At 42.3% G+C, this 24,819-nt stretch overlaps 1 protein-coding gene across 8 annotated transcripts in view; it reads left to right on the top strand.

The window, feature by feature from the left end:
* Positions 1 to 227: 227 nt before the first annotated feature.
* Positions 228 to 24,819, top strand: part of LOC106588628 (receptor-type tyrosine-protein phosphatase U) — a 283,302-nt gene continuing 258,710 nt past the window's right edge. For 7 of the 8 annotated variants that reach the window (XM_045709322.2, XM_045709317.2, XM_045709321.2 and 4 more), the window contains exon 1: positions 229 to 442. In XM_045709322.2, coding sequence (XP_045565278.2) covers positions 373 to 442 — 70 coding nt within the window. In that variant the 5' untranslated portion in view covers positions 229 to 372. Of the gene's footprint in view, positions 443 to 24,819 lie in introns of all 8 variants that reach the window. The other variant, XM_045709315.2, reaches the window with a different exon arrangement.

Genomic DNA, 24,819 nt, shown 5'->3' with positions numbered 1-24,819 from the left:
TGGTTGGTTTCAATGTAAAATGCTAATTAATATAAGATGTTCCACTCACACAAAAGCTGTGTTAAATTGTCGAGAAAATATTTTTGTTGGATATGATGGTGTCGCTGCAATACAAAGCTACCGCATGGCGGCGCTGTAGACCTGTATTTGACCACTTGATTGCCGGCGCTTAGTGAAGTAAGGGTTCTTTTATCGTTCTTTGCCCCTACGTCAGCTGTAGCGGCTCAAATTGCCAGTGTGTTTTGCATGGGGGGCGACTCTTTACAGCAAGGAATTCAGTCATCAATGAGCGGACAACTTTGGAACAGTCCAGCCGCAGTCACTCACTACAAGGATTTCATCTGATAACGGGAGCTGGACTAAAACGTTAAAATGTATAGCGGAGTGATTCTACTGATGCTGGTCGTCGGGATCTACGCTGATATGGACCAAGGGCCAACAGGTAAAGACAATAACGTTTTTTGTTTATTGGGAGTCACGCACTGCACTGCTGCGCACCTGTGAAAGGACAGTTGGCTGGGCTGTCCGTGGCATTTGTGGGCACTGACTGGGCACATGTTTCTACGCTGTAATAAACATGTAACCTAGTAAGTGGAAAACTAGAGTGCTATTATTCGTTTTATTTGTTTTATGTTATGAAAGGTGATAATAGCTGTTCTCATAATTTGGTCGGACGGTCGCGTCTTATTACTGAAGATAACTTCCAATAAGGTAGTATATTGTTTTAGTCGTTGAAATGAGCCTACAAGGATATCCAATAACTACTTTTTTCAGTCATTTCAAGACTGTCACTTTTTGAATCTATTGGAAAATGAGCTCTGTTGAGTTAAGTTAATTTGTTTATTCTTCACAGAAGTGTCAAGTGTCACAATGTTTTGTTACCAGTGGCACGGTCCGTGAAGAATTGTAGGAATGTGATGGCATACAATTTCTCAGGTTGGAATAGTTTAATAACATCGCACTCAAATTCTCTGAACTGCACTCTGTAATGTTATTGTCATATAATTAAGAGATTCTGATCAATCAATTAAATTTGAATATAAATGTTGTTATCGGTTGTTTTAGATTAAGCTACATCGTGGGATGGGATTGTTTCTGTTAACGGTCAACTCGATTAAAACATCCGCACGTCCCTTTGTGTGTTATGATTTGATTGCTGAAAGCAAACACGTCTATTATTTAACGCTGTCACGCACGCACGCACACACACCCACACACGAACAGTTTTTACATACGACGTCCAATGCTTTATACAGCAGTTTCATTGTCATGATACCTAATATAATGACAATGTGTATTTTTTATTCTGCAGAGACAGGTCTGGGAGGCCTACAGCAAATCAAAATCAAATCAAATACAACAGGTATACAACATACCTAACAGTGAAATGCTTACTTACAGGCTCTAACCAATAGTGCAAAAAAGGTATTAGGTCAACAATAGGTAAGTAAAGAAATTAAAACAACAGTAAAAAGACAGTGAAAAATAACAGTAGCGAGGCTATATACAGTAGCGAGGCTATAACAGTAGCGAGGCTACATACAGGCACCGGTTAGTCGGGCTGATTGAGGTAGTATGTACATGTAGATATGGTTAAAGTGACTATGCATATATGATGAACAGAGAGTAGCAGTAGTGTTAAAAGAGGGGTTGGCTGGTGGTGGGTGGCGGGACACAATGCAGATAGCCCGGTTAGCCAATGTGCGGGGACACTGGTTGGTCGGGCCAATTGAGGTAGTATATACATGAATGTATAGTTAAAGTGACTATGCATATATGATAAACAGAGAGAAGCAGCAGCATAAAAGAGGGGTGGGGGGCACACAATGCAAATAGTCCGGGTAGCCATTTGATTACCTGTTCAGCAGTCTTATGGCTTGGGGGTAAAAACTGTTGAGAAGCCTTTTTGTCCTAGACTTGGCACTCCGGTACTGCTTGCCATGCGGTAGTAGAGAGAACAGTCTATGACTGGGGTGGCTGGGGTCTTTGAGAATTTTTAGAGCCTTCCTCTGACACCGCCTGCTGTTGCGGTCCTGGATGGCAGGCAGCTTAGCCCCAGTGATGTACTGGGCCGTACGCACTACCCTCTGTAGTGCCTTGCGGTCGGGGCCGAGCAATTGCCATACCAGGCAGTGATGCAACCAGTCAGGATGCTCTCGATGTTGCAGCTGTAGAACCTTTTGAGGATCTGAGGACCCATGCCAAATCTTTTTAGTTTCCTGAGGGGGAATAGGCTTTGTCGTGCCCTCTTCACGACTGTCTTGGTGTGTTTGGACCATTCTAGTTTGTTGGTGATGTGGACACCAAGGAACTTGAAGCTCTCAACCTGCTTCACTACAGCCCCGTCGATGAGAATGGGGGCGTGCTCTGTCCTCCTTTTCCTGTAGTCCACAATCATCTCCTTAGTCTTGGTAACTTTGAGGGATAGGTTGTTATTCTGGCACCACCCGGCCAGGTCTCTGACCTCCTCCCTATAGGCTGTCTCGTCGTAGTCGTCTGCAAACTTAATGATGGTGTTGGAGTCGTGCCTGGCCATGCAGTCATGGGTGAACAGGGAGTACAGGAGGGGACTGAGCATGCACCCCTAGGGGGCTCCAGTGTTGAGGATCAGCATGGTAGATGTGTTGCTACCTACCCTCACCACCTGGGGGCGGCCCGTCAGGAAGTCCAGGGTCCAGTTGCAGAGGGAGGTGTTTAGTCCGAGGATCCTTAGCTTATTGATGAGCTTTGAGGGTACTAGGGTGTTGAACGCTGAGCTGTAGTCAATGAATAGCTTTTTCACATGGGTGTTCCTTTTGTCCAGGTGGGAAAGTGCAGTGTGGAGTGCAATAGAGATTGCATCATCTGTGGATCTGTTTGGGCGGTATGCAAATTGGAGTGGGTCTTGGGTTTCTGGGATAATGGTGTTGATGTGAGCCATTACCAGCCTTTCAAAGCATTTCATGGCTACGGACGTGAGTGCTATGGGTCTGTAGTCATTTAACCTCTTGGGGCTATGTGGGACGCTAGCGTGCCACCCGTGGTGCACCCTATCAACAGCAGGTGCATTTCAAGAGCGGCAAATTTGAAACCAAATAAATGTCAAAATTCAAATTTTTCAAACATACAACTATCTTACACCCTTTGAAAGATAAACATCTCCTTAATCTAACCACGTTGTCCGATTTCAAAAAGGTTTTACTGCGAAAGCATAAAGTTAGATTATGTTAGGAGAGTACATTGACAATAGCTGTGTGTAATGTTTTGTCAATTCAAAGACAGGCGTCACCAAAACCATAAAACCAGCTAAAATGATGCACTAACATTTTACAATCTCCATCAGATGACACTCCTAGGACATTATGTTAGACAATGCATGCATTTTCAGTTCTATCAAGTTCATATTTATATCCAAAAGCAGCGTTTTACTATGGCGTTGATGTTCAGGAAATCGTTTCCCTTCAATAACCGGCAGTCAAGTCAGCACCAGAAATTACATAATTAAAATTAGAAAACATTGGTAAAATATTATATTGTCATTTAAAGAATTATAGATTTACATCTCTTGAACGCAATCGACTTGCCAGATTTAAAAATAACCTTACTGGGAAATCACACTTTGCAATAATCTGAGCACTGCGCCCAGAAAAATACGCTTTGCGATACAGACAAAGGGCCATGTTGGAGAGATCTAAAATCGAAAATACTATGTAAATAATCCATTACCTTTGATTCTCTTCATCAGATGTCACTTCCAGGAATCCCAGGTCCATAACGAATGTAGTTTTGTTCAAAAAAGCTCATAATTTATGTCCAAAAAGCTCCGTGTTGTTAGCACATGATCTAAGCCCGCCGGACTTCACTTCATGAACGAGGGGAAAAAATATATTTACGTTCGTTCAAACATGTCAAACGTTGTATAGCATAAATCATTAGGGCCTTTTTTAACCAGAACATGAATAATATTCAAGGTGGACGAATGCATTCTCTGTTAAAACGTTTTGAAACGAGGGTACCCAACATGACCTCGCGCGCCAGAGTCTAATCGGCCATCACCGTTCCAAGGCTCTTGTTCGGTCAGATCTCATAGTAGAAGATTCAAAACACTTTGTAAAGGCTGGTGACATCTAGTGGAAGCAATAGGAAGTGCCAAAACATTAATCAGCCCCTGTGTGTTTCAATGGCATAGGCTTAAAGGTAATTCAACACATCAGGTATCCACTTCCTGTCAGAAAATGTCTCAGGGTTTTGCCTGCCAAATGAGTTCTGTTATACTCACAGACACCATTCAAACAGTTTTAGAAACTTTAGGGTGTTTTCTATCCATATATAATAAGTATATGCATATTGTAGTTACTGGGTAGGATTAGTAACCAGATTAAATCGGGTACGTTTTTTTATCCAGCCGTGAAAATACTGCCCCCTAGCCCCAACAGGTTAAGCAGATTGCCTTCATGTTCTTGGGCACAGGAACTATGGTGGTCTGCTTGAAACATGTTGGTATTACAGACTCAATCAAGGACATGTTGAAAATGTCAGTGAAGACACCTGCCAGTTGGTCAGCACATGCCCGGAGCACACGTCCTGGTAATCCGCCTGGCCCCGCAGCCTTGTTAATGTTGGCCTGTTTAAAGGTCTTACTCATGTCAGCTACGGAGAGCGTGATCACACAGTCATCCGGAACAGCTGATGCTCTCATGCATGCCTCAGTGTTGCTTGCCTCAAGGCGAGCATAGAAGTGATTTAGCTCGTCTGGTAGGCTCGTGTCACTGGTCAGCTCGTGGCTGTATTTCCCTTTGTAGTCTGTAATAGTTTGCAAGCCCTGCCACATAAGACGAGTGTCGGAGCTGGTGTAGTACAATTCAATCTTAGCCCTGTATTGACGCTTTGCCGGTTTGATGGTTCGTCGCAGGGCATAGCAGGATTTCTTATAAGCTTCCGGGTTAGAGTCTCGCACCTTGAAAGCGGCAGCTCTACTCTTTAGCTCAGTGCGAATGTTGCCTGTAATCCATGGCTTCTGGTTGGGGTATGTACGTACAGTCACTGTGGGGACGACGTCCTCAATGCACTTATTGATAAAGCCATTGACTGATGTGGTGTACTCCTCAATGCCATCGGAAGAATCCTGGAATATGTTCCAGTCTGTGATAGCAAAACAGTCCTGTAGTTTAGCACTTCTTCTACTTCATCTGACCACCTTTTTATGGACCAAGTCACTGGTGCATCCTGCTTTAATTTTTGCTTGTAAGCAGGAATCAGGAGGATAGAGTTGTGGTTGGATTTACCAAATGGAGGGCGAGGGAGAGCTTTGTATGCATCTCTGTGTGTGGAATACAGATGATTTAGAATTTTTTCCCTCTGGTTGCACATTTAACATGTTGATAGAAATTAGGTACAGTGAGGGAAAAAAGTATTTGATCCCCTGCTGATTTTGTACGTTTGCCCACTGACAAAGAAATGATCAGTCTATAATTTTAATGGTAGGTTTATTTGAACAGTGAGAGACAGAATAACAACAAAAAAATCCAGAAAAACGCATGTCAAAAATGTTATAAATTGATTTGCATTTTAATGAGGGAAATAAGTATTTGACCCACTCTCAATCAAAAAGATTTCTGGCTCCCAGGTGTCTTTTATACAGGTAACGAGCTGAGATTAGGAGCACACTCTTAAAGGGAGTGCTCCTAATCTCAGTTTGTTATCTGTATAAAAGACACCTGTCCACAGAAGCAATCAATCAATCAGATTCCAAACTCTCCACCATGGCCAAGACCAAAGAGCTCTCCAAGGATGTCAGGGACAAGATTCTAGACCTACACAAGGATGGAATGGGCTACAAGACCATCGCCAAGCAGCTTGATGAGAAGGTGACAACAGTTGGTGCGATTATACGCAAATGGAAGAAACACAAAAGAACTGTCAATCTCCCTCGGCCTGGGGCTCCATGCAAGATCTCACCTCGTGGAGTTGCAATGATCATGAGAACGGTGAGGAATCAGCCCAGAACTACACGGGAGGATCTTGTCAATAATCTCAAGGCAGCTGGGACCATAGTCACCAAGAAAACAATTGGTAACACACTACGCCATGAAGGACTGAAATCCTGCAGCGCCGCTCAAGGTCTCCCTGCTCAAGAAAGCACATATACATGCCCGTCTGAAGTTTGCCAATGAACATCTGAATGATTCAGAGGACAACTGGGTGAAAGTGTTGTGGTCAGATGAAACCAAAATGGAGCTCTTTGGCATCAACTCAACTCGCCGCGTTTGGAGGAAGAATGCTGCCTATGACCCCAAGAACACCATCCCCACCGTCAAACATGGAGGTGGAAACATTATGCTTTGGGGGTGTTTTTCTGCTAAGGGGACAGGACAACTTTACCGCATCAAAGGGACGATGGACGGGGCCATGTACCGTCAAATCCTGGGTGAGAACCTCCTTCCCTAAGCCAGGGCATTGAAAATGGGTCGTGGATGGGTATTCCAGCATGACAATTACCTAAAACACACGGCCAAGGCAACAAAGGAGTGGCTCAAGAAGAAACACATTAAGGTCCTGGAGTGGCCAAGCCAGTCTCCAGACCTTAATCCCATAGAAAATCTGTGGAGGGAGCTGAAGGTTCGAGTTGCCAAACGTCAGCCTCGAAACCTTAATGACTTGGAGAAGATCTGCAAAAAGGAGCAGGACAAAATCCCTCCTGAGATGTGTGCAAACCTGGTGGCCAACCACAAGAAACATCTGACCTCTGTGATTTCCAACAAGGGATTTGCCACCAAGTACTAAGTCATGTTTTTCAGAGGGGTTAAATACTTATTTCCCTCATTAAAATGCAAATCAATTTATAACATTTTTGACATGCGTTTTTCTGGATTTTTTTGTTGTTATTCTGTCTCTCACTGTTCAAATAAACCTACCATTAAAATTATAGACTGATCATTTCTTTGTCAGTGGGCAAACGTACACAATCAGCAGGGGATCAAGTACTTTTTTCCCTCACTGTAGTACTTAGACAGTGTAATAGTGTCTCTCAATGTACTAAAATAGTGTATTTGAAACCCAGAGCCTGTGGGAGCATTCTCCATACGACAGTTGTATGTTATAAATACTCTGGCGCTGCTGGGTATCACTTACAGACAAGCCAAGTAGAACCTTTACTAGTTACTGTTATAGTATACTGCATGTAACTGGCTGTATGCATTCCCACTCCCTCCATAGTAGTGTTTCCCCTAGATTATTATCCTGGTGGGGCCCATGTAGTGGCCTCCAAAGCAACATCCAGGCCCTCTGGCACCAAATCCAGGTGAAAGCTATGATCCCTTATTGATGTCACTTGTTGAATACACTTAATTCAGTTTAGATGAAGTGGAGAAGCCAGGTTAAAGTCTTGAGACAATTGAGACATGTATTGTGTATGTGTACCTTTCAGAGGGTGAATGGGCAAGACAAAATATTTAATTGAACAGGGTATGGTAGTAGGTGCCAGGCGCACCGGTTTGAGTGTGTCAAGAACTAAAACACTGCTGGGTTTTTCACTCAACAGTTTCCCGTGTGTATCAAGAATGATCCACCACCCAAAGGACATCCAGCCAACTCGACAGAACTGTGGGAAGCGTTGTATTCAACATGGGCCAGCATCCCTGTGGAACGCTTTCAACTCCTTGTAGAGTCCATGCCCCGACGAATTGAGGCTGTTTTGAGAGCAAAATGGGGTGCAACTCAACATTAGGAAGTTGTTCCTAATGTTTTGTACAGACGGTGTAGTGACGCTTCCTGTCTCAGTGGTCTGTTTATGGTATATGTATATCTTACTGCTGAGACTGTCTGTGTCTGATTGCACTAACTCACACGGGTCTATTACTCCAGGCCTCGCTTCTTGCTTTTCATATAGCTTATTGAGGCTGAGCAGGGCTTGTTTTCCCTATAGTTACACCTGATTGAGCACGGCTTGCTTTCCCTATAGTTATACCTGATTGAGCACGGCTTGCTTTCCCTATAGTTATACCTGATTGAGCAGAGCTTGCTTTCCCTATAGTTATACCTGATTGAGCAGAGCTTGCTTTTCCTATAGTTACATGGTGCACCCACCTGATTGAGTAGTTTTGCTATGGTAAAAGCACTCCTTGTCAGATCACTGCATAGCAGCACCTGTCTCTGTGTGTGTGTGTGTGTGTGTGTGTGTGTGTGTGTGTGTGTGTGTGTGTGTGTGTGTGTGTGTGTGTGTGTGTGTGTGTGTGTGTGTGTGTGTGTGTGTGTGTGTGTGTGTGTGTGTGTGTGTGTGTGTGTGTGTGTGTGTGTGGCTCAGAGGAGTTAGAGTAGTAGAGAAGGTAATTTAATCTAGCAGGCCCCTATGTCTCCAACTCTCTCCCAGTACTGACATGCAGTCAGTGTGAAACTCATCGTGATTGGGGGTGTAGAGGGTGAACGTGGGAAGGGAAACCACATGGGAACACACTCTGATGGGAGAAGGTGGGTGGGCGCCAGGCTTGGGGTCATACCAAGGACGAGGGGATAGAGGTGTTGGCTGTGCTGGCTACTGTGGTGTGGATCGGACAGATCTTTCATCATACAGAAAATGGTTCAAAACTCACAAAGCTCTCTTTGGGGAACACAGCTTGTAAAGGAGAACACACACACAAACAGGTGCTGCTATGCAGTGATCTGACAAGGAGTGCTTTTACCACAGCAAAACTACTCAATCAGGTAGCACTCCACAGAGAGAAGAGTGATGGAAGTCTCTCGGATTGGTCTTTCACATATTATGACCAGCCTGGCTGGCTACCTTGTTATATTTTTAGGCTTTTCTTTGCTGAACTGTACTCTTTCTTCCATCCATATGAAGACTTTCATCTGTCTAGCTCTGACACTTCTTCACCTGACTAGAGAGAGAGAGAGAAGTCACTTTTTAAAATTAGACAGCTTTAACCGACAGACGGCTTTAAGACATCTTTAGACACGGACCGCCTTCTTCCCTCGCCTCAAACGGACGGGTCAACACACGCTGAGAGAAACGGTCTCACTGCGAAGCAGTCAAGCAGACAGATAGAATGACTCACCAAAGCTTTCCCTATTACCCGACCACACACAGTTTAATTGCCACAACTGTAAGCACTTCAACTATTTCTGCATATAGTTCTAAGGTTCTAAGGTCATTCAGCTTGCGGCCCAACATACAGTACACCATTCCCATTCAAGTGTTTTTCTTTATTACTACTATGAAATAACACACATGGAATTATGTAGTGACCAAAAAAGTGTTAAATAAATCAAAATAGATTTTATATTTTGTCCTGATGAAAAACAAATGATAGTCCCACTAAGCGCAAACCAGATAGGATGGTGTATCGCTGCAGAATGCTGTGTCACCACCAGAAAAGCACCATCACACCACCTCCTCCATGCTTCACAGTGGGAATCACACATGCAGAGATCATCTGTTCACCTACTCTGCGTCTCACAAAGACACGGCGGTTCGAACCACATACCTCAAAATTTGGACTCATCAGACCAAAAGACAGATTTCTACCGGTCTAATGTCCATTGCTCGTGTTTCTTGGTCCGAGCAAGTCTCTTCTACTTATTGGTGTCCTTTAGTAGTGGTTTCTTTGCAGCAATTCGACCATGAAGGCCTGATGAAGGCCTGATTCACACAGTCTCCTCTGAACAGTTGATGTTGAGATGTGTCTGTTACTTTAACTCTGTGAAGCATTTATTTGGGCTGCAATCTGAGGTGCATTTAACTCTAATGAACTTATCCTCTGCAGCAGAGGTAACTCTTTGTCTTCCTTTCTTGTGGCGTTCCTCATGAGAGCCAGTTTCATCATAGCGCTTGATGGTTTTTGCGACTGCACTTGAAGAAACTTAAAATGTTCCATATTGACTGACCTTCATGTCTTAAAGTAATGATGGATTGTCCTTTCTTTTTGCTTATTCGAGCTGTTCCTGCCATAATATGGACTTGGTCTTTCTCCAAATAGGGCTATCTGCTATATACCACCCCTACCTTGTCACAACAAAATTGATTGGATCAAACGTATTAAGAAGGAAAGAAATTCCACAAATGAACTTTTAACAAGGCACACCTGTTAATTGAAATGCATTCCAGGTGACTAGCTCATAAAGTTGATTGAGAGAATGCCAGGAGTGTGCAAAGCTGTCATCAAGGCAAATGGTGGCTATTTGAAGAATCTCAAATATAAAATATATTTTGATTTGTTAAAACACTTTTTTGGTTCCTACATGACTCCATATGTGTTATTTCATAGTTTTGAAGTTTTCACTATTATTCTACAATGTAGAAAATAGTCAAAATAAAGAAAGAAAAACCCTTGAATGAGAAGATGTGTCCAAACATTTGACTGGGACTGTATTTATTGGCAAAGCTGCAGCTGTGGCTTTTTGCAGCCGGTTTGAGTGTTCAACATGAATTTGAAGTTGCTTGACATTTAATCACCAGAGTTGAGGACCTTTGTGGTGGCCTCTGAAACATTCCGTCAGTTCAGCTGGACATAGGCATAGGACTTGGCAAAGCTCTGCTGCCTTTTGTATAGGTGATTTCCTCTTCTCGTTCCCGGTAGGTGGGTGTCGACTGTGGAGATGTTTGGCAGAGAAGTCTATTTTCTCATAGGGAGCTGAGCTGAATGGTAGAATGGAGGAAGTGTGAGGAGAAGAGATGCAAGGAGTGTGAGGAGGAGAGAGATGGAGTAAAGCTGTGTTGTTCCTGACAGACGTTAATGTCCCAGCCTCCCAGTTAAATACCATTGTTCTCTATAGTCCCTAAAAGCATCTCAGTCCGTTAGTGGATGGCACTTTCACTGTGTGTGTGTGTGTGTGTGTGTGTGTGTGTGTGTGTGTGTGTGTGTGTGTGTGTGTGTGTGTGTGTGTGTGTGTGTGTGTGTGTGTGTGTGTGTGTGTGTGTGTGTGTGTGTGTGTGTGTGTGTGTTTGGATCAAACAGCCAAGGTATTGACACATAATGTTGTTACTTTATTTCTGTCCAGCAGGGAATTTGAATCGGACCTTTTTACTGTAAAAATCAGCAATAAAACACTGACTGGCGGGGACGTTCACTGTGAGTGTGAGTCTGTGTGTTTGATAGAGAGAACGTGTGTGTGAGTGTGAGAGAGAAAGAGAGAGGGAGAGAGCGTGTGTTTGTGTGCATGCCGCAATGTGTGTGTGTGTGTGTGTGTGTGTGTGTGTGTGTGTGTGTGTGTGTGTGTGTGTGTGTGTGTGTGTGTGTGTGTGTGTGTGTGTGTGTGTGTGTGTGTGTGTGTGTGTGTGTGTGTGCACTACAAGGGGCAGACCTGTCAGCTTTGTGTGCTCACTTTCAGAAGTATCCTTTAGAGTTTGAGCTTTTCACAGACAGGCAGACCGCCAGACAGTGGTTCAGCTAGTCAGAGACAGGGAGGTCTCTCGGTCACAGAGGTGGTCGTCAGTTAGACCTGTTGTCATATCATCACGGTGCCTCGCCTCCTCTCTGACGCTGATCGCCCACGACCGCTCCCCGCGTTCACCTGCCATCGCCATGACACCCGTCACCACCACACTCCCTAAATGGAGCTGACAGCATACCCCGACCGCTCGACGCCCCCGACCTGCAGGGGCCAATGGTAACAGGAAGGAGGGGGATCCTGTCTCAGCTCTGCTCATCTGTCGCTGTGCTTCTCCAGGTGGTAGCTAGCTAACCGATAATGTGTTGCTGAACACCACCAAGCCACCATGTTAAATGAATGGCTGTGTGTCAATAGGCCCAACACTACCTGTCAGATTTTTTTTTATGAGTTTACACTTAATACAAGAGGAAAAAACAACTCAGAATCTGTAATCAACTTAGTGATCTAGATAGCCATGGTCTTCAGTTATTCGTTTCTGTGACGCCTGTCATCAGACAAACAACTGACTGAAAGAGCAGATTTCAAGTTATTAGAGTGGGTGTTTCTCTTTAGATTGATATTTGAATGTGTCGTGGATGAGGACAGGGTAGATTTTCTCTCTCTCTCTCTCTCTCTCTCTCTCTGCGGAATGCTTCAATAGCAAACAATTAAGCACCTGGGTCTATTGAGAATAACTGTATTGCTGTAAATATGACTACTTTGTCAGCTGTGTCCCAAATAGCACTATATTTCCTACATAGTGCACTACTTTTGACCTGGGCATATTGGGAGTTGGGTGCACACACTTTATTGTGTCTCTAATCAAGAGTCTGGCAAGTGTCACTTTTGTCGAGCAAACACATTCATAAGAACTAACTAATTGAAATTCCACATCAGTCCAAATCATTCACATTCTTTATGGGTTTTGTTAAGGATCATTTGCTCAGACTGATGGAGAAGAAATTACTGCCAATATGATTAAAATGATCACTTTGGAGCTACACAGCAGAAGGGTGAGAGAGTTTTAGTTTCTGTCATCTGTTTATTTGGAGTGGCTGTGGGGGTGTAGATGTAGTAGGATGCTACCACATAGAACAATGAGACGGATGTGTAAATGTGAAGCATCCGGTTGGCATTACCACTCACTACCAAATATGGTAGTGAGAGGACACCTACTGGCGGCAGTGAGAGAAGATGGAACGAGATGGATTTTGGCCGACATTCTGCAAATTTTCTCATCGATTAACATTTGATCTCAATACAGTTTTCTGTTATAGAATCTAGAATCTGTTATGGACAGAGCGGACTAAGTTTTGTGGACTTTACCCTTTGCAAAAGTGTTTTTTAAATTGCACCGTTTAGAAGGAGTGCAAAGGTGAATTGAGTTATTGCACACGCACACTTCACAGAGTAGGCGTTCCCTAATGGAAATATCCAGATGTATACTAGAATGCGCCAACAGGATATCACTAGCTCGTGCTTGGCTCTGCCCACCTCCTTGCTTGTTCTGCCCACTATGACTCATTTGTTCCCACTGGAAACAAGCTGTGGTCTATCTTGGTTTAGTTATAAAAATATTTGATGCTACCTGAGAGGAGATATACACACCAGACAACAACTCTGCTGATGTCTGTCCATTAAGTGTCAGTAGTTCTGATGTGATGTGATCTCTGTCCATTTAGCATCTCCCAGAACTGCCACCTGCTCTCTGATTGCTTCTGTCAGATACCACTTGCTCCGCTATAGCCAGACAGCTAAAAGTTCATGAATAGTTCTTTATGAATATTCCTCACCTCACCTCTATCTGAATGTATGTTTACTTTGTTGCTCAGCCAAGTATCTCTAATGATGATTCGCTAGCCATCAAACTGCCAGTCTGCCCTGACCTGCCCACTACTCTGATTGATGACAGTTAAAGTTGATGCTGGCATTGACAGCGACGGAAAATAACAGAAAAAAAAGGCTGGTGTGTTGTCCTGATTCCTGCTGTGTGCAGCTGTAACCATGGCAACGGAATCAGCAGCAAAGTCCCTGGGTCAAAGTTTACTTGCATGATATGTTCTGGCAGCACTGGCAGTCTCTCAACGACTGTCTTTGAAGATGGAGATGACAGTTGGACCAAGCTCACGGAACAAAAACATCCCTCTCGAGTCGCTACTTTATGAGTTTCGCTCATAGCTTTGGGGTAAATAATTGGAAGAGGGCCACAAGAAGCGATTTCTTATCATTTTTCTTTTCAGTTCTTTCTCTCTATCTTACCCTTTCTCCTTCACCACCTCCTCCCCTCCCTTATTTGCATTTCTTTCACTTTTTATCCCTCCCTCTCCCTCTCCCATCATATCCAAATAATTATCCCTGTTGTAATGAATGTGTTGGAAGATGTACTACTGACTATATCCTGCACTCTTAATGATAACCGCCTCTGTTATAGCATGATCTTAAAAAGGCCCCCTCTACAATAAGGAACTTGACCTAAGGGAGGGCTGGGTCCCCTGGCTGCTGTAGAAGATATTAAAGTTTCCAAAGTACTTGTTTAGAGTTATCAAACCTCAGGGCTTTGGAGTGTCCCTGTGCAGAGCTGTAGAGAGATATTAAAAGTTTGGAGGGGAAAACTTGAGATGTGAAATCCTGGAAGGGCCAATCAGTGTGTCCTTATGTTGCACACACACACATGCACAGACACACACACTGAACTAAACACCAGGTACCACACACACACACACAAATCTCACAAGGGCACTGCAGATGGTGTGAGAGTTTTGACCCCCTGATCAGTATGGCTGGCTTTGCAGCTAGGTGTGTGTTTTTGTGGCACCTTGTGTTTGGTGTTTAGTTCAGAGGTAGAGGGGATACACACCTGGGCAGTGAGCTAGAGGAGGGGTTTTCAAACTGGGGTCTGCCGAGGTAGAAAATGATTAGGCAGGCTGTTTAAGTGGTAAGAAAAAACATGGAAAAACTGTTAGTGTCAACTTAAATGACCAAAACCAGATAGAAAGCATGCAGAAAAGATATTGAACTATACAATTTTTTTAATAATACCATATTTGAGAACTAACAATGAAGTAAAAGCTAGAGAGTCAGGGAGAATCAAATTACAAAAACCGGGCATTCAGGGCACATGGCCATTTTGTTATGTTTGAGCAATGAAACACAGCGTTAGTCATGGCAAAATGCATAGAATAGCAGGAAATAAGCTTTAAAACGGCAAACAGTGTAGAATTGCTGGAGATTAGCTTCAAAACTGCAACATTTTCTCTCACAATCAATGGAAAAATGTTGTAGAATTACAGATAATTAGCTTTACAAGAGCAAAATGTTCCCTACGCTGCCACAATACTTATCTAGCTAATAGACTATGTTAGAGTTTATACTTCCTCTTCCAATGACCTGTGGGGAGGTCAAAATAATGAAAAACGATCTACCAAATATTTTCATTTTAAATGTTGATTACTTCTCCTTGCCACTATCATTCACCTGATGATAATATAGAGTTGAAGTTGGAAGTTTACATACTCTTAGGTTGGAGTTATTAAAACTAGTTTTTCAACCACTCCACAAATTTCTTGTTAACAAACTATGGTTTTGGAAAGTCAGTTAGGACATTTAATTTGTGCAAGTCATTTTTACAACAATTGTTTACAGACAGATTATTTCACTTGTAATTCACTGTATCACAATTCCAGTGGGTCAGAAGTTTATATACACTAAGTTGACTGTACCTTTAAACAGCTTGGAAAAATCCAGAAAATGATGTCATGGCTTTAGAAGCTTCTGATAGGCTAATTGACATAATTTGAGTCAATTGGAGATGTACCTGTGGATGTATTTCAAGGCCTACCTTCAAACTCAGTGCCTCTTTGCTTGACATCATGGGAAAATCGAAAGAAATCAGCCAAGACCTCAGAAAAATTGGTAGACCTCCACAAGTCTGGTTCATCCTTGGGAGCAATTTCCAAATGCCTGAAGGTACCACGTTCATCTGTACAAATAATAGTACACAAGTATAAACACCATGGGACCACGCAGCCGTCATTCCGCTCAGGAAGGAGACGCGTTCCGTCTCCTAGAGATGAATGTACTTTGGTGCGAAAAGTGCAAATCAATCCCAGAACAACAGCAAAGGACATTGTGAAGATGCTGGATTAGACAGGTACAAAAGTATCTATATCCACAGTAAAACGGGTCCTATATCAACATAACCTGAAAGGCCGCTCAGCAAGGAAGAAGCCACTGCTCCAAAACCGCCATAAGAAAGCCAGACTACGTTAGCATCATGTTGTGCGGGTGCTTTGCTGCAGGAGGGACTGGTGCTCTTCACAAAATAGATGGCATCATGAGGCGGGAAAATGATGTCGATATATTGAAGCAACATCTCAAGACATCAGTCAGGAAGTTAATCTTACATCTAGACGTTCCGCTAGCGGAACACCTGCTCCAATATCCAATGATGGGCGTGGCGCGAAATACAAAGTCCTCAAAAATCCGAAAACTTCAATTTTTCAAACATATGACTATTTTACACCATTTTAAAGACAAGACTCTCCTTTATCTAACCACACTGTCCGATTTCAAAAAGGCTTTACAGCGAAAGCAAAACATTAGATTATGTCAGCAGAGTACCCAGACAGAAATAATCAGACACCCATTTTTCAAGCTAGCATGTAATGTCACAAAAAACAAAACCACAGCTAAATGCAGCACTAACCTTTGATGATCTTCATCAGATGACACTCCTAGGACATTATGTTATACAATACATGCATGTTTTGTTCAATCAAGTTCATATTTATATCAAAAAACAGCTTTTTACATTAGCATGTGACGTTCAGAACTAGCATACCCCCCGCAAACCTCCGGTGAATTTACTAACAATTTACTAAATTACTCACGATAAACGTTCACAAAAAGCATAACAATTATTAAAAAAATTATAGATACAGAACTCCTGTATGCACTCGATATGTCCGATTTTAAAATAGCTTTTTGGTGAAAGCACATTTGCAATATTCTAAGTACATAGCCCAGCCATCACGGGCTAGCTGTTTAGACACCCGGCAAGTTTAGCCTTCACCAAAATCAGATTTACTATAACAAAAATGTTATTACCTTTGTTGTCTTCGTCAGAATGCACTCCCAGGACTTCTACTTCAATAACAAATGTTGGTTTGGTCCCAAATAATCCATCGTTATATCCAAATAGCGGCGTTTTGTTCGTGCGTTCCAGACACTATCCGAAAGGGTAAATAAGGGTCGTGCGCATGGCGCAATTCGTGACAAAGAAAATCTAAATATTCCATTACCGTACTTCGAAGCATGTCAACCGCTGTTTAAAATCCATTTTTATGCCATTTTTCTCGTAAAAAAGCGATAATATTCCGACCGGGAATCTCCTTTTAGGTAAACAGACAAAGGAAAAGAAAGCTTTCGGTCGACGCGGGCACGAGCCTGAGTCTCACAGTACTGTGACCAGCCACTACCCAAACGCGCTACTTTGTTTCAGCCAGAGCCTGCAAAGCCACGATTCAGCTTTTTGCCGCCTTCTGAGAGACCATGTGAGCAGTAGAAAGTGTAATGTTATAGCAGAGATCCTTTGTAATGGATAGAGATGGCAAAGAAGTTCAAGAAATGGTCAGACAGGGTACTTCCTGTACAGAATCTTCTCAGGTTTTGACCTGCCATTTGAGTTCTGTTATACTCACAGACACCATTCAAACAGTTTTAGAAACTTTGGAGTGTTTTCTATCCAAAGCTAATAATTATATGCATATTCTAGTTTCTGGGCAGGAGTAATAATCAGATTAACCTCTATGGGCTAGGTGGGACGCTAGCGTGCCACCCGTGGTGCACTCCATCAAAATCAGGTGCATTTCAAGAGCGGCAAATTTGAATCCAAATAAATGTCAAAATTCAAATTTTTCAAACATACAACTATTTTACACCCTTTGAAAGATAAACATCTCCTTAATCTAACCACGTTTTACGATTTCAAAAAGGTTTTACGGCGAAAGCATAAATTTAGAGTATGTTAGGACAGTACATTTACAAGAGTTGTGTGTAATGTTTTGTCAATTCAAAGACAGGGTCACCAAAACCATAAAACCAGCTAAAATGATGCACTAACCTTTTACAATCTCCATCAGATGACACTCCTAGGACATTATGTTAGACAATGCATGCATTTTTAGTTCTATCAAGTTCATATTTATATCCAAAAACAGCGTTTTACTATGGCATTGATGTTGAGGAAATCGTTTCCCTCCAATAACCGGCAGTCAAGTCAGCGTCACAAATTAAATAATTAAAATTAGAAAACATTGGTAAAATATTATATTGTCATTTAAAGAATTATAGATTTACATCTCTTGAACGCAATCAACTTGCCAGATTTAAAAATAACCTTACTGGGAAATCACACTTTGCAATAATCTGAGCACTGCGCCCAGAAAAATACGCGTTGCGATACAGACTAGACGTCATGTTGGGGAGATCTAAAATCGAAAATACTATGTAAATAATCCATTACCTTTGATTCTCTTCATCAGATGTCACTTCCAGGTATCACAGGTCCATAACGAATGTAGTTTTGTTCAAAAAAGCTCATCATTTATGTCCAAAAATCTCCGTCTTGTTAGCACATGATCTAAGCCAGCCGGACTTCTCGTCATGAACGAGGGGAAAAAATATATTTACGTTCGTTCAAACATGTCAAACGTTGTATAGCATAAATCATTAGGGCCTTTTTTAACCAGAACATGAATAATATTCAAGGTGGACGAATGCATACTCTTTTATAACGTATTGGAACGAGGGTACCCAACATGAACTCGCGCGCCAGGTGTCTAATGGGCCATCATCGTTCCATGGCTCTTGTTCGGTCAGATCTCCCTCCAGAAGACTCAAAACCCTTTGTAAAGGCTGGTGACATCTAGTGGAAGCAATAGGAAGTGCCAAAATATTCCTCAGCCCCTGTGTTTTTCAATGGGATAGGTTTAAAGGTAATACAACACATCAGGTATCCACTTCCTGTCAGAAAATGTCTCAGGGTTTTGCCTGCCAAATGAGTTCTGTTATACTCACAGACACCATTCAAACAGTTTTAGAAAATTTAGGGTGTTTTCTATCCATATGTAATAAGTATATGCATATTCTAGTTACTGGGTAGGAGTGGTAACCAGATTAAATCGGGTATGTTTTTTTTATCCAGCCGTGTCAATACTGCCCCCTAGCCCTAACAGGTTAAATCGGGTATGTTTTTTATCCGGCTGTGAAAATACTGCCCCCTATCCATAACAGGTTAACAGAAAAACTGAGCAAACAAGAATGCTATTTGGACCTAAACAGAGAGTACACAGTGGCAGAATACCTGTGACTGACCGAAAATTAAGGAAAGCTTTGACTATGTACAGACTCAGTGAGTATAGCCTTGCTATTGAGGGAGGCTGCTGTAGGCAGACCTGGCTCTCAAGAGAAGACAAGCTATGTGCACACTGCCCACAAAATGAGGTGGAAACTAACCTCCTGCCAAATGTTGGGCACTTGTTGGCTGCTTTTCCTTCACTCTGCAGTCCAACTCATCCCAAACCATCTCAATTGGGTTGAGGTCAGGTGATTGTGGAGGCCAGGTCATCTGAACTACATCACTCTCCTTCTTGATCAAATAGCCCTTACACAGCCTGGAGGTGTGTTAGGTCATTGTACTGTTGAAAAACAAATGATAGTCCCACTAAGCCCAAACCAGATGGGATGGCGTATCGCTGCAGAATGCTGTGGTAGCCATGCTGGTTAAGTGTGCCTTGAATTCTAAATAAGTCACAGACAGTGTCACCAGCAAAATACCCCCACACCATCCTCCTCCTTGCTTCACACAGGGAACCACACAAGCGGAGATAATCTGTTCACCTTCTCTGCTTCTCACAATGACACAGCGGTTGGAACCAAAAATCTCAAAATTGGACTCATCAGACCAAAGGACAGATTTCCACCAGTCTAATGTTCATTGCTCTTGTTTCTTGGCCCAAGCAAGTCTCTTCTTATTATTAGTGTCCGTTAGTAGTGTTTTCTTTGCAGCAATTCCACAATGAACGCCTGAATCAAGCAGTCTCCTCTGAAAGGTTGATGTTGAGGTGTTCTTGCCATAATATTGATTTGGTCTTTTACCAAATAGGTCTATCTTCTGCATACCAACCCTACCTTGTCACAACACAACTGATTGGCTCAAACACATACAAGATCCACAAATTACCTTTTAACAAGGCACACCTATTAATTGAAATGCATTCCAGGTGACTACCTCACTAAGCTGGTTGAGAGAATGCCAAGAGTGTGCAAAACTGTCATTAAGGCAAAGGGTGACTACTTTGAAGATTCTAAAATATATTTTGACTTGTTTAACACTTTTTTTGGTTACTACATGATTCCATATGTGTTGTTTCATAGTTTTGATGTCTTCACTATTATTATTATACAATGTAGAAAATAGTAAAAATAAAGTAAAACCCTTTAATGAGTAGGTGTGTCCAAGCTTTTGACTGGTACTCTAAGTATTCAGACCCTTTGCTATGAGACTCGAAATTTAGCTCAGGTGCATCCTGTTTCTATTGATGATCCTTGAGAGGTTTCTACAACTTGATTGGAGTCCACTTGTGGTAAATTTAAATGTTCGGACATGATTTGGAAAGGCACACACCTGTCTATATAAGGTCCCACAGTTGACAGTGCATGTCAGAGCAAAAACCAAGCCATGAGGTTGAAGGAATTGAGACAGGATTGTGTCGAGGCACAGATCTGGGGAAGGGTACCAAAAAATGTCTGCAGCATTGAAGGTCCCTAAGAACACAGTGGCCTCCATCATTCTTAGATGGAAGAAGTTTGGAACCACCAAGACTCTTGCTAGAGCTGGCCGCCCGTCCAAACCGAGCAATCGGGGGAGAAGGGCCTTGGTCAGGGAGGTGACCAAGAACCCGTTGGTCACTCTGATGGAGCTCTAAAGTCCCTCTATGGAGATGGGACAAACTTCCAGAAGGACAACCATCTCTGCAGCACTCCATCAATCAGGCCTTTATGGTAGAGTGGCCAGATGAAAGCCACTCCTCAGTAAAAGGCACATGACAGCCTGCTTGGAGTTTTCCAAAAGGCACCTAAAGACTCTCAAACAAGATTCTCTGGTCTGATGAAACCAAGATTGAAGTCTTTGTCCTGAAAGCCAAGCATCACGTTTGGAGGACACCTGCCACCATCCCTACTTTGGCAGCATCATGCTGTGGGGATGTTTTTCAGCGGCAGGGACTGGGAGACTAGTCAGGATCGAGGCAAAGATGAACGGTGCAAAGTACAGAGAGATCCTTAATGAAAACCTGCTCCAGAGTGCTCAGGACCTCAGACTGGGGTGAAGGTTCACCTTCCTACAGGACAACAACCGTAAGCACACAGCCAAGACAATGCAGGAGTGGCTTCGGGACAAGTCTCTGGATGTCCTTGGGTGGCCCAGCCAGAGCCCGGACTTGAACCCGATCTAACATCTCTGGAGAGACCTGAAAATAGCTGTTCAGCGACACTCCCATCCAACCTGACAGAGCTTGAGAGGATCTGCAGAGAAGAATGGGAGAAACTCCCCAAATACAGGTGTGTCAAGCTTGTAGCTTCGTACCAAAGAAGACTCAAGGCTGTAATCGCTTCCAAGGGTATCCAACAAATTACTGAGTGAAGGGTCTGAATACTTATGTAAATGTGATTTTTCAGTTATTTCTTATAAAATTTGCAAAACATTAAAAAATAAATGTTTTTGCTTTGTCATGCGGTATTGTGTGTAGATTGATGAGGAAAAAAACTATTTAATCAATTTTAGAATAAGGCTGTAACCTAACAAAATGTGGAAAAAGTCAATGGGTCTGAATACTTTCCGAAGGCACTATTATGTTTGTGAAGGAGCCTTACCAGAGACCTCTCTCTTTGTACATTGACCTAGAAAAGGGATGGGTCTGGCAGAAAGCTGCCTGTGTGTGTGTTATTCGATCAGAACAAACAGACCTTTGCACCAGTTGCTTGTTTCTTTTCTTTCTATTTTTAAAGAACATACTCCTTGCCAATGTTAATAAACTGTATTAAGCACATGAAGCTGAAAATTCATTTTCTTACAGTTGAGCTGAACACACCAGGGGCCCTGGAGACTGTAGACAAGCCCTCTATTAATTTACAGCAGGTCCCTCACTTGTTCGGCTTCATGAGAGAAAACAAAAGAGAGGGATGTGGAGTAGGAGGAGAAGGAGGAAGAGGAGGGGGTATTGTAGACTATAACCAGGGCTTTGCAGAGATTTAATCATTGTACATTGATATTTATATTGTAAAGTCAAACACAATAGATGTATGTATGTATGTATGTATGTATGTATGTATGTATGTATGTATGTATGTATGTATGTATGTATGTATGTATGTATGTATGTATGTATGTATGTATGTATGTATGTATGTATGTATGTATGTATGTGTATGCCTCTGTCATCAGGGCTATTACTTGAAGTGGAACTGTCAGCGTTTTAAGTACTTTGCAGAGATGAAACAAAGAGACAATGCTAAAGTCAGTCAAAAAGATTAAATTCCCAGTTTATGCTACAAAACCAACTTCATGAAAAGTTTTAAAAATAGGTTCTATTTGACAAAAAATTACATGACGTACAGTAAGGCATTGTTGGCAGAATAAATGGATGCAGTTCAATGCATGAATAATATAATTCACCAATACATTTCTTGGTAGTACAAACAATATTGCTATCAGGTTGTAAATTACAGCTGGCCTGGTACATTGATTCAGTTTCAATGACTCAACATTTTGGACAAAATTGAACGAATGTAACTAAGGCTGGGAATGTCAATACATTCAAATTAACAAGGGCAATGATGACAAATCAGTCATAACTTGGCTAATAGGCTAGCATATATATTTATGTAGCTATTAAAAAACACAGAGCCTAACATGAGCTAGCTTGTTGCTGGGAGGATGTCATGAGTGACTGACTTTTTCCCCTCATATCGTTTTTTGGTGGCTACATCTACAGTTGAAGTCAGAAGTTAACATACACTTAGGTTGGAGTCATTAAAACTCATTTTTCAACCACTCCACAAATTTCTTGTTAACAAACTATAGTTTTGGCAAGTCGGTTAGGACATCTACTTTGTGCATTTTTTCCAACAATTGTTTACAGACAGATTATTTCACTTATAATTCACTGTATCACAATTCCAGTGGGTCAGAAGTTTACATACACTAAGTTGACAGTGCCTTTAAACAGCTTGGAAAATTCCAGAAAATGATGTCATGGCTTTATAAGCTTCTGATAGGCTAATTGACATCATTTGAGTCAATTGGAGGTGTACCTGTGGATGTATTTCAAGGCCTACCTTCAAACTCAGTGCCTCTTTGCTTGACATCATCTGAAAATCAAAAGAAATCAGCCAAGACCTCAGAAAAAAAATGGTAGACCTCCACAAGTCTGGTTCATCCTTGGGAGCAATGTCCAAACGCCTGAAGGTACCACGTTCATCTTTACAAACAATAGTACGCAAGTATAAACACGATGGGACCACGCAGCTGTCATATCGCTCAGGAAGGAGACGCGTTCTGTCTCCTAGAGATGAATGTACTTTGGTGCAAAAAGTGAAAATCAATCCCAGAACAACAGCAAAGGACCTTGTGAAGATGCAGGAGGAAACAGGTTCAAAAGTATCTATATCCACAGTAAAATGAGTCCTATATTGAAATAACCTGAAAGGCCACCCAGCAAGGAAGAAGCCACTGCTCCAAAACCGCCATAAAAAAAGCCAGACTACGGTTTGCAACTGCACATGGGGACAAAGATCGTACTTTTTGGAGAAATGTCCTCTGGTCTGATGAAACAAAAATAGAACTGTTTGGCCATAATGACCATCGTTATGTTTGGAGGAAAAAAGGGGAGTCTTGCAAGCTGAAGAACACCATCACAACCGTGAAGCACGGGGGTGGCAGCATCATGTTGTGGGGGTGCTTTGCTGCAGGTGAGACTGGTGCACTTCACCGAATAGATGACATCATGAGGATGGAATATTATGTGGATATATTCAAGCAACATCTTAAGACATCAGTCAGGAAGTTAAAGCTTGGTCGCAAATTGGTCTTCCAAATGGACAATGACCCCAAGCATACTTCCAAAATTGGGGCAAAATGGCTTAAGGACATCAAAATCAAGGTATTGGAGTGGCCATCACAAAGTCCTGACCCCAATCCCATAGAAGATTTGTGGGCAGAACTGAAAAAGCTTGTGCGAGCAAGGAGGCCTACAAACCTGACTCAGTTACACCAGCTCTGTCAGGAGTAATGGGCCAAAATTCACCCGACTTATGGGAAGCTTATGGAAGGCTACCCAAAACGTTTGACCCAAGTTAAACAATTTAAAGGCAATGCTACCAAATACTAACTGAGTGTATGTAAACTTCTGATCCACTGAGAATGTGATGAAAGAAATAAAAGCTGAAAAAAAATCACTCTCTCTACTATTATTCTGACATTTCACGTTCTTAAAATAAAGTGGTGATCCTAACTGGCCTAAGACAGGGCATTTTTACTTGGATTAAATGTCATGAATTGTGAAAAACGGAGTTTAAATGTATTTGGCTAAGCTGTATGTAAACTTCCAACTTCAACTGTAGATGCAGGTGCCACTTGGTTAGCTAGGAAAAAATGTAAAATCACTTTTCTAGCTAGCTAGCTAGCTAAGCTGAACTTGAGGAACTCTTTTCCAGCTAACATATCTATTGCCTTTGTTAATTCACTCTGGCTATCTACTCCCATTTCAAACCACTCTTGTCTGACTGTGCCAAAGCTCAGAATAACTGATTCATTTTCAAACACACAGCATTCGCTGAAAATGACCGGTGTCAGTAAACGTCATTAAAAAATGTAAGTTAGTCACGAATGTTCTAGATAACATATAAACAGCCTAACCAGCTCTGCTAGGGTGAGTAAAACGGTCAGTGAGGTGTTCTCTCATTTGTGTCTGGAAGTAACTAGCAAGCTAGCCAACTTTAGCCAGTTAGCTTGGGTGCTTGAACGCTGTTGTGAGGAACGCTCAGATCAACCCTACTCCTTGGCCAGAGCGTCCAGTGTCAATAGTGCAGTGTGCGCTCAGAACACTTGGAATTTGCGAACAGACAGTCTGACAACACTATGAATTTATGAACTACCCAGAGTGCACTCTGACACACTGCAGGCAATTTTTGAACACACCCTTAGCTAGTTGTCAATCAAATGTATTTGGTATTGATCATATGGGTGGGCAGGCAAGTTCCCATTCAGTTGTCAAAACGTGGGTTGGGACAAGCATACATTAGCAGGCAAGCTGCAGAAGGATAAGCAGGCTACTGTTCCCCATCATTTATCAGTCCAACTAGCTGAAAAGGTTTGAGAAGGTTTATCTAATGTTCCCACGTTAGAGTTTAGGT

The sequence above is a fragment of the Salmo salar genome, chromosome 27, assembly GCF_965601325.2.
Source record: "Salmo salar chromosome 27, fSalSal1, whole genome shotgun sequence".
NCBI classification, from domain to species: Eukaryota; Metazoa; Chordata; class Actinopteri; order Salmoniformes; family Salmonidae; genus Salmo; species Salmo salar.
The sequence above is the reverse complement of the archived record's forward strand: the minus strand, read 5'-3'. Positions and strand labels throughout refer to the sequence as shown.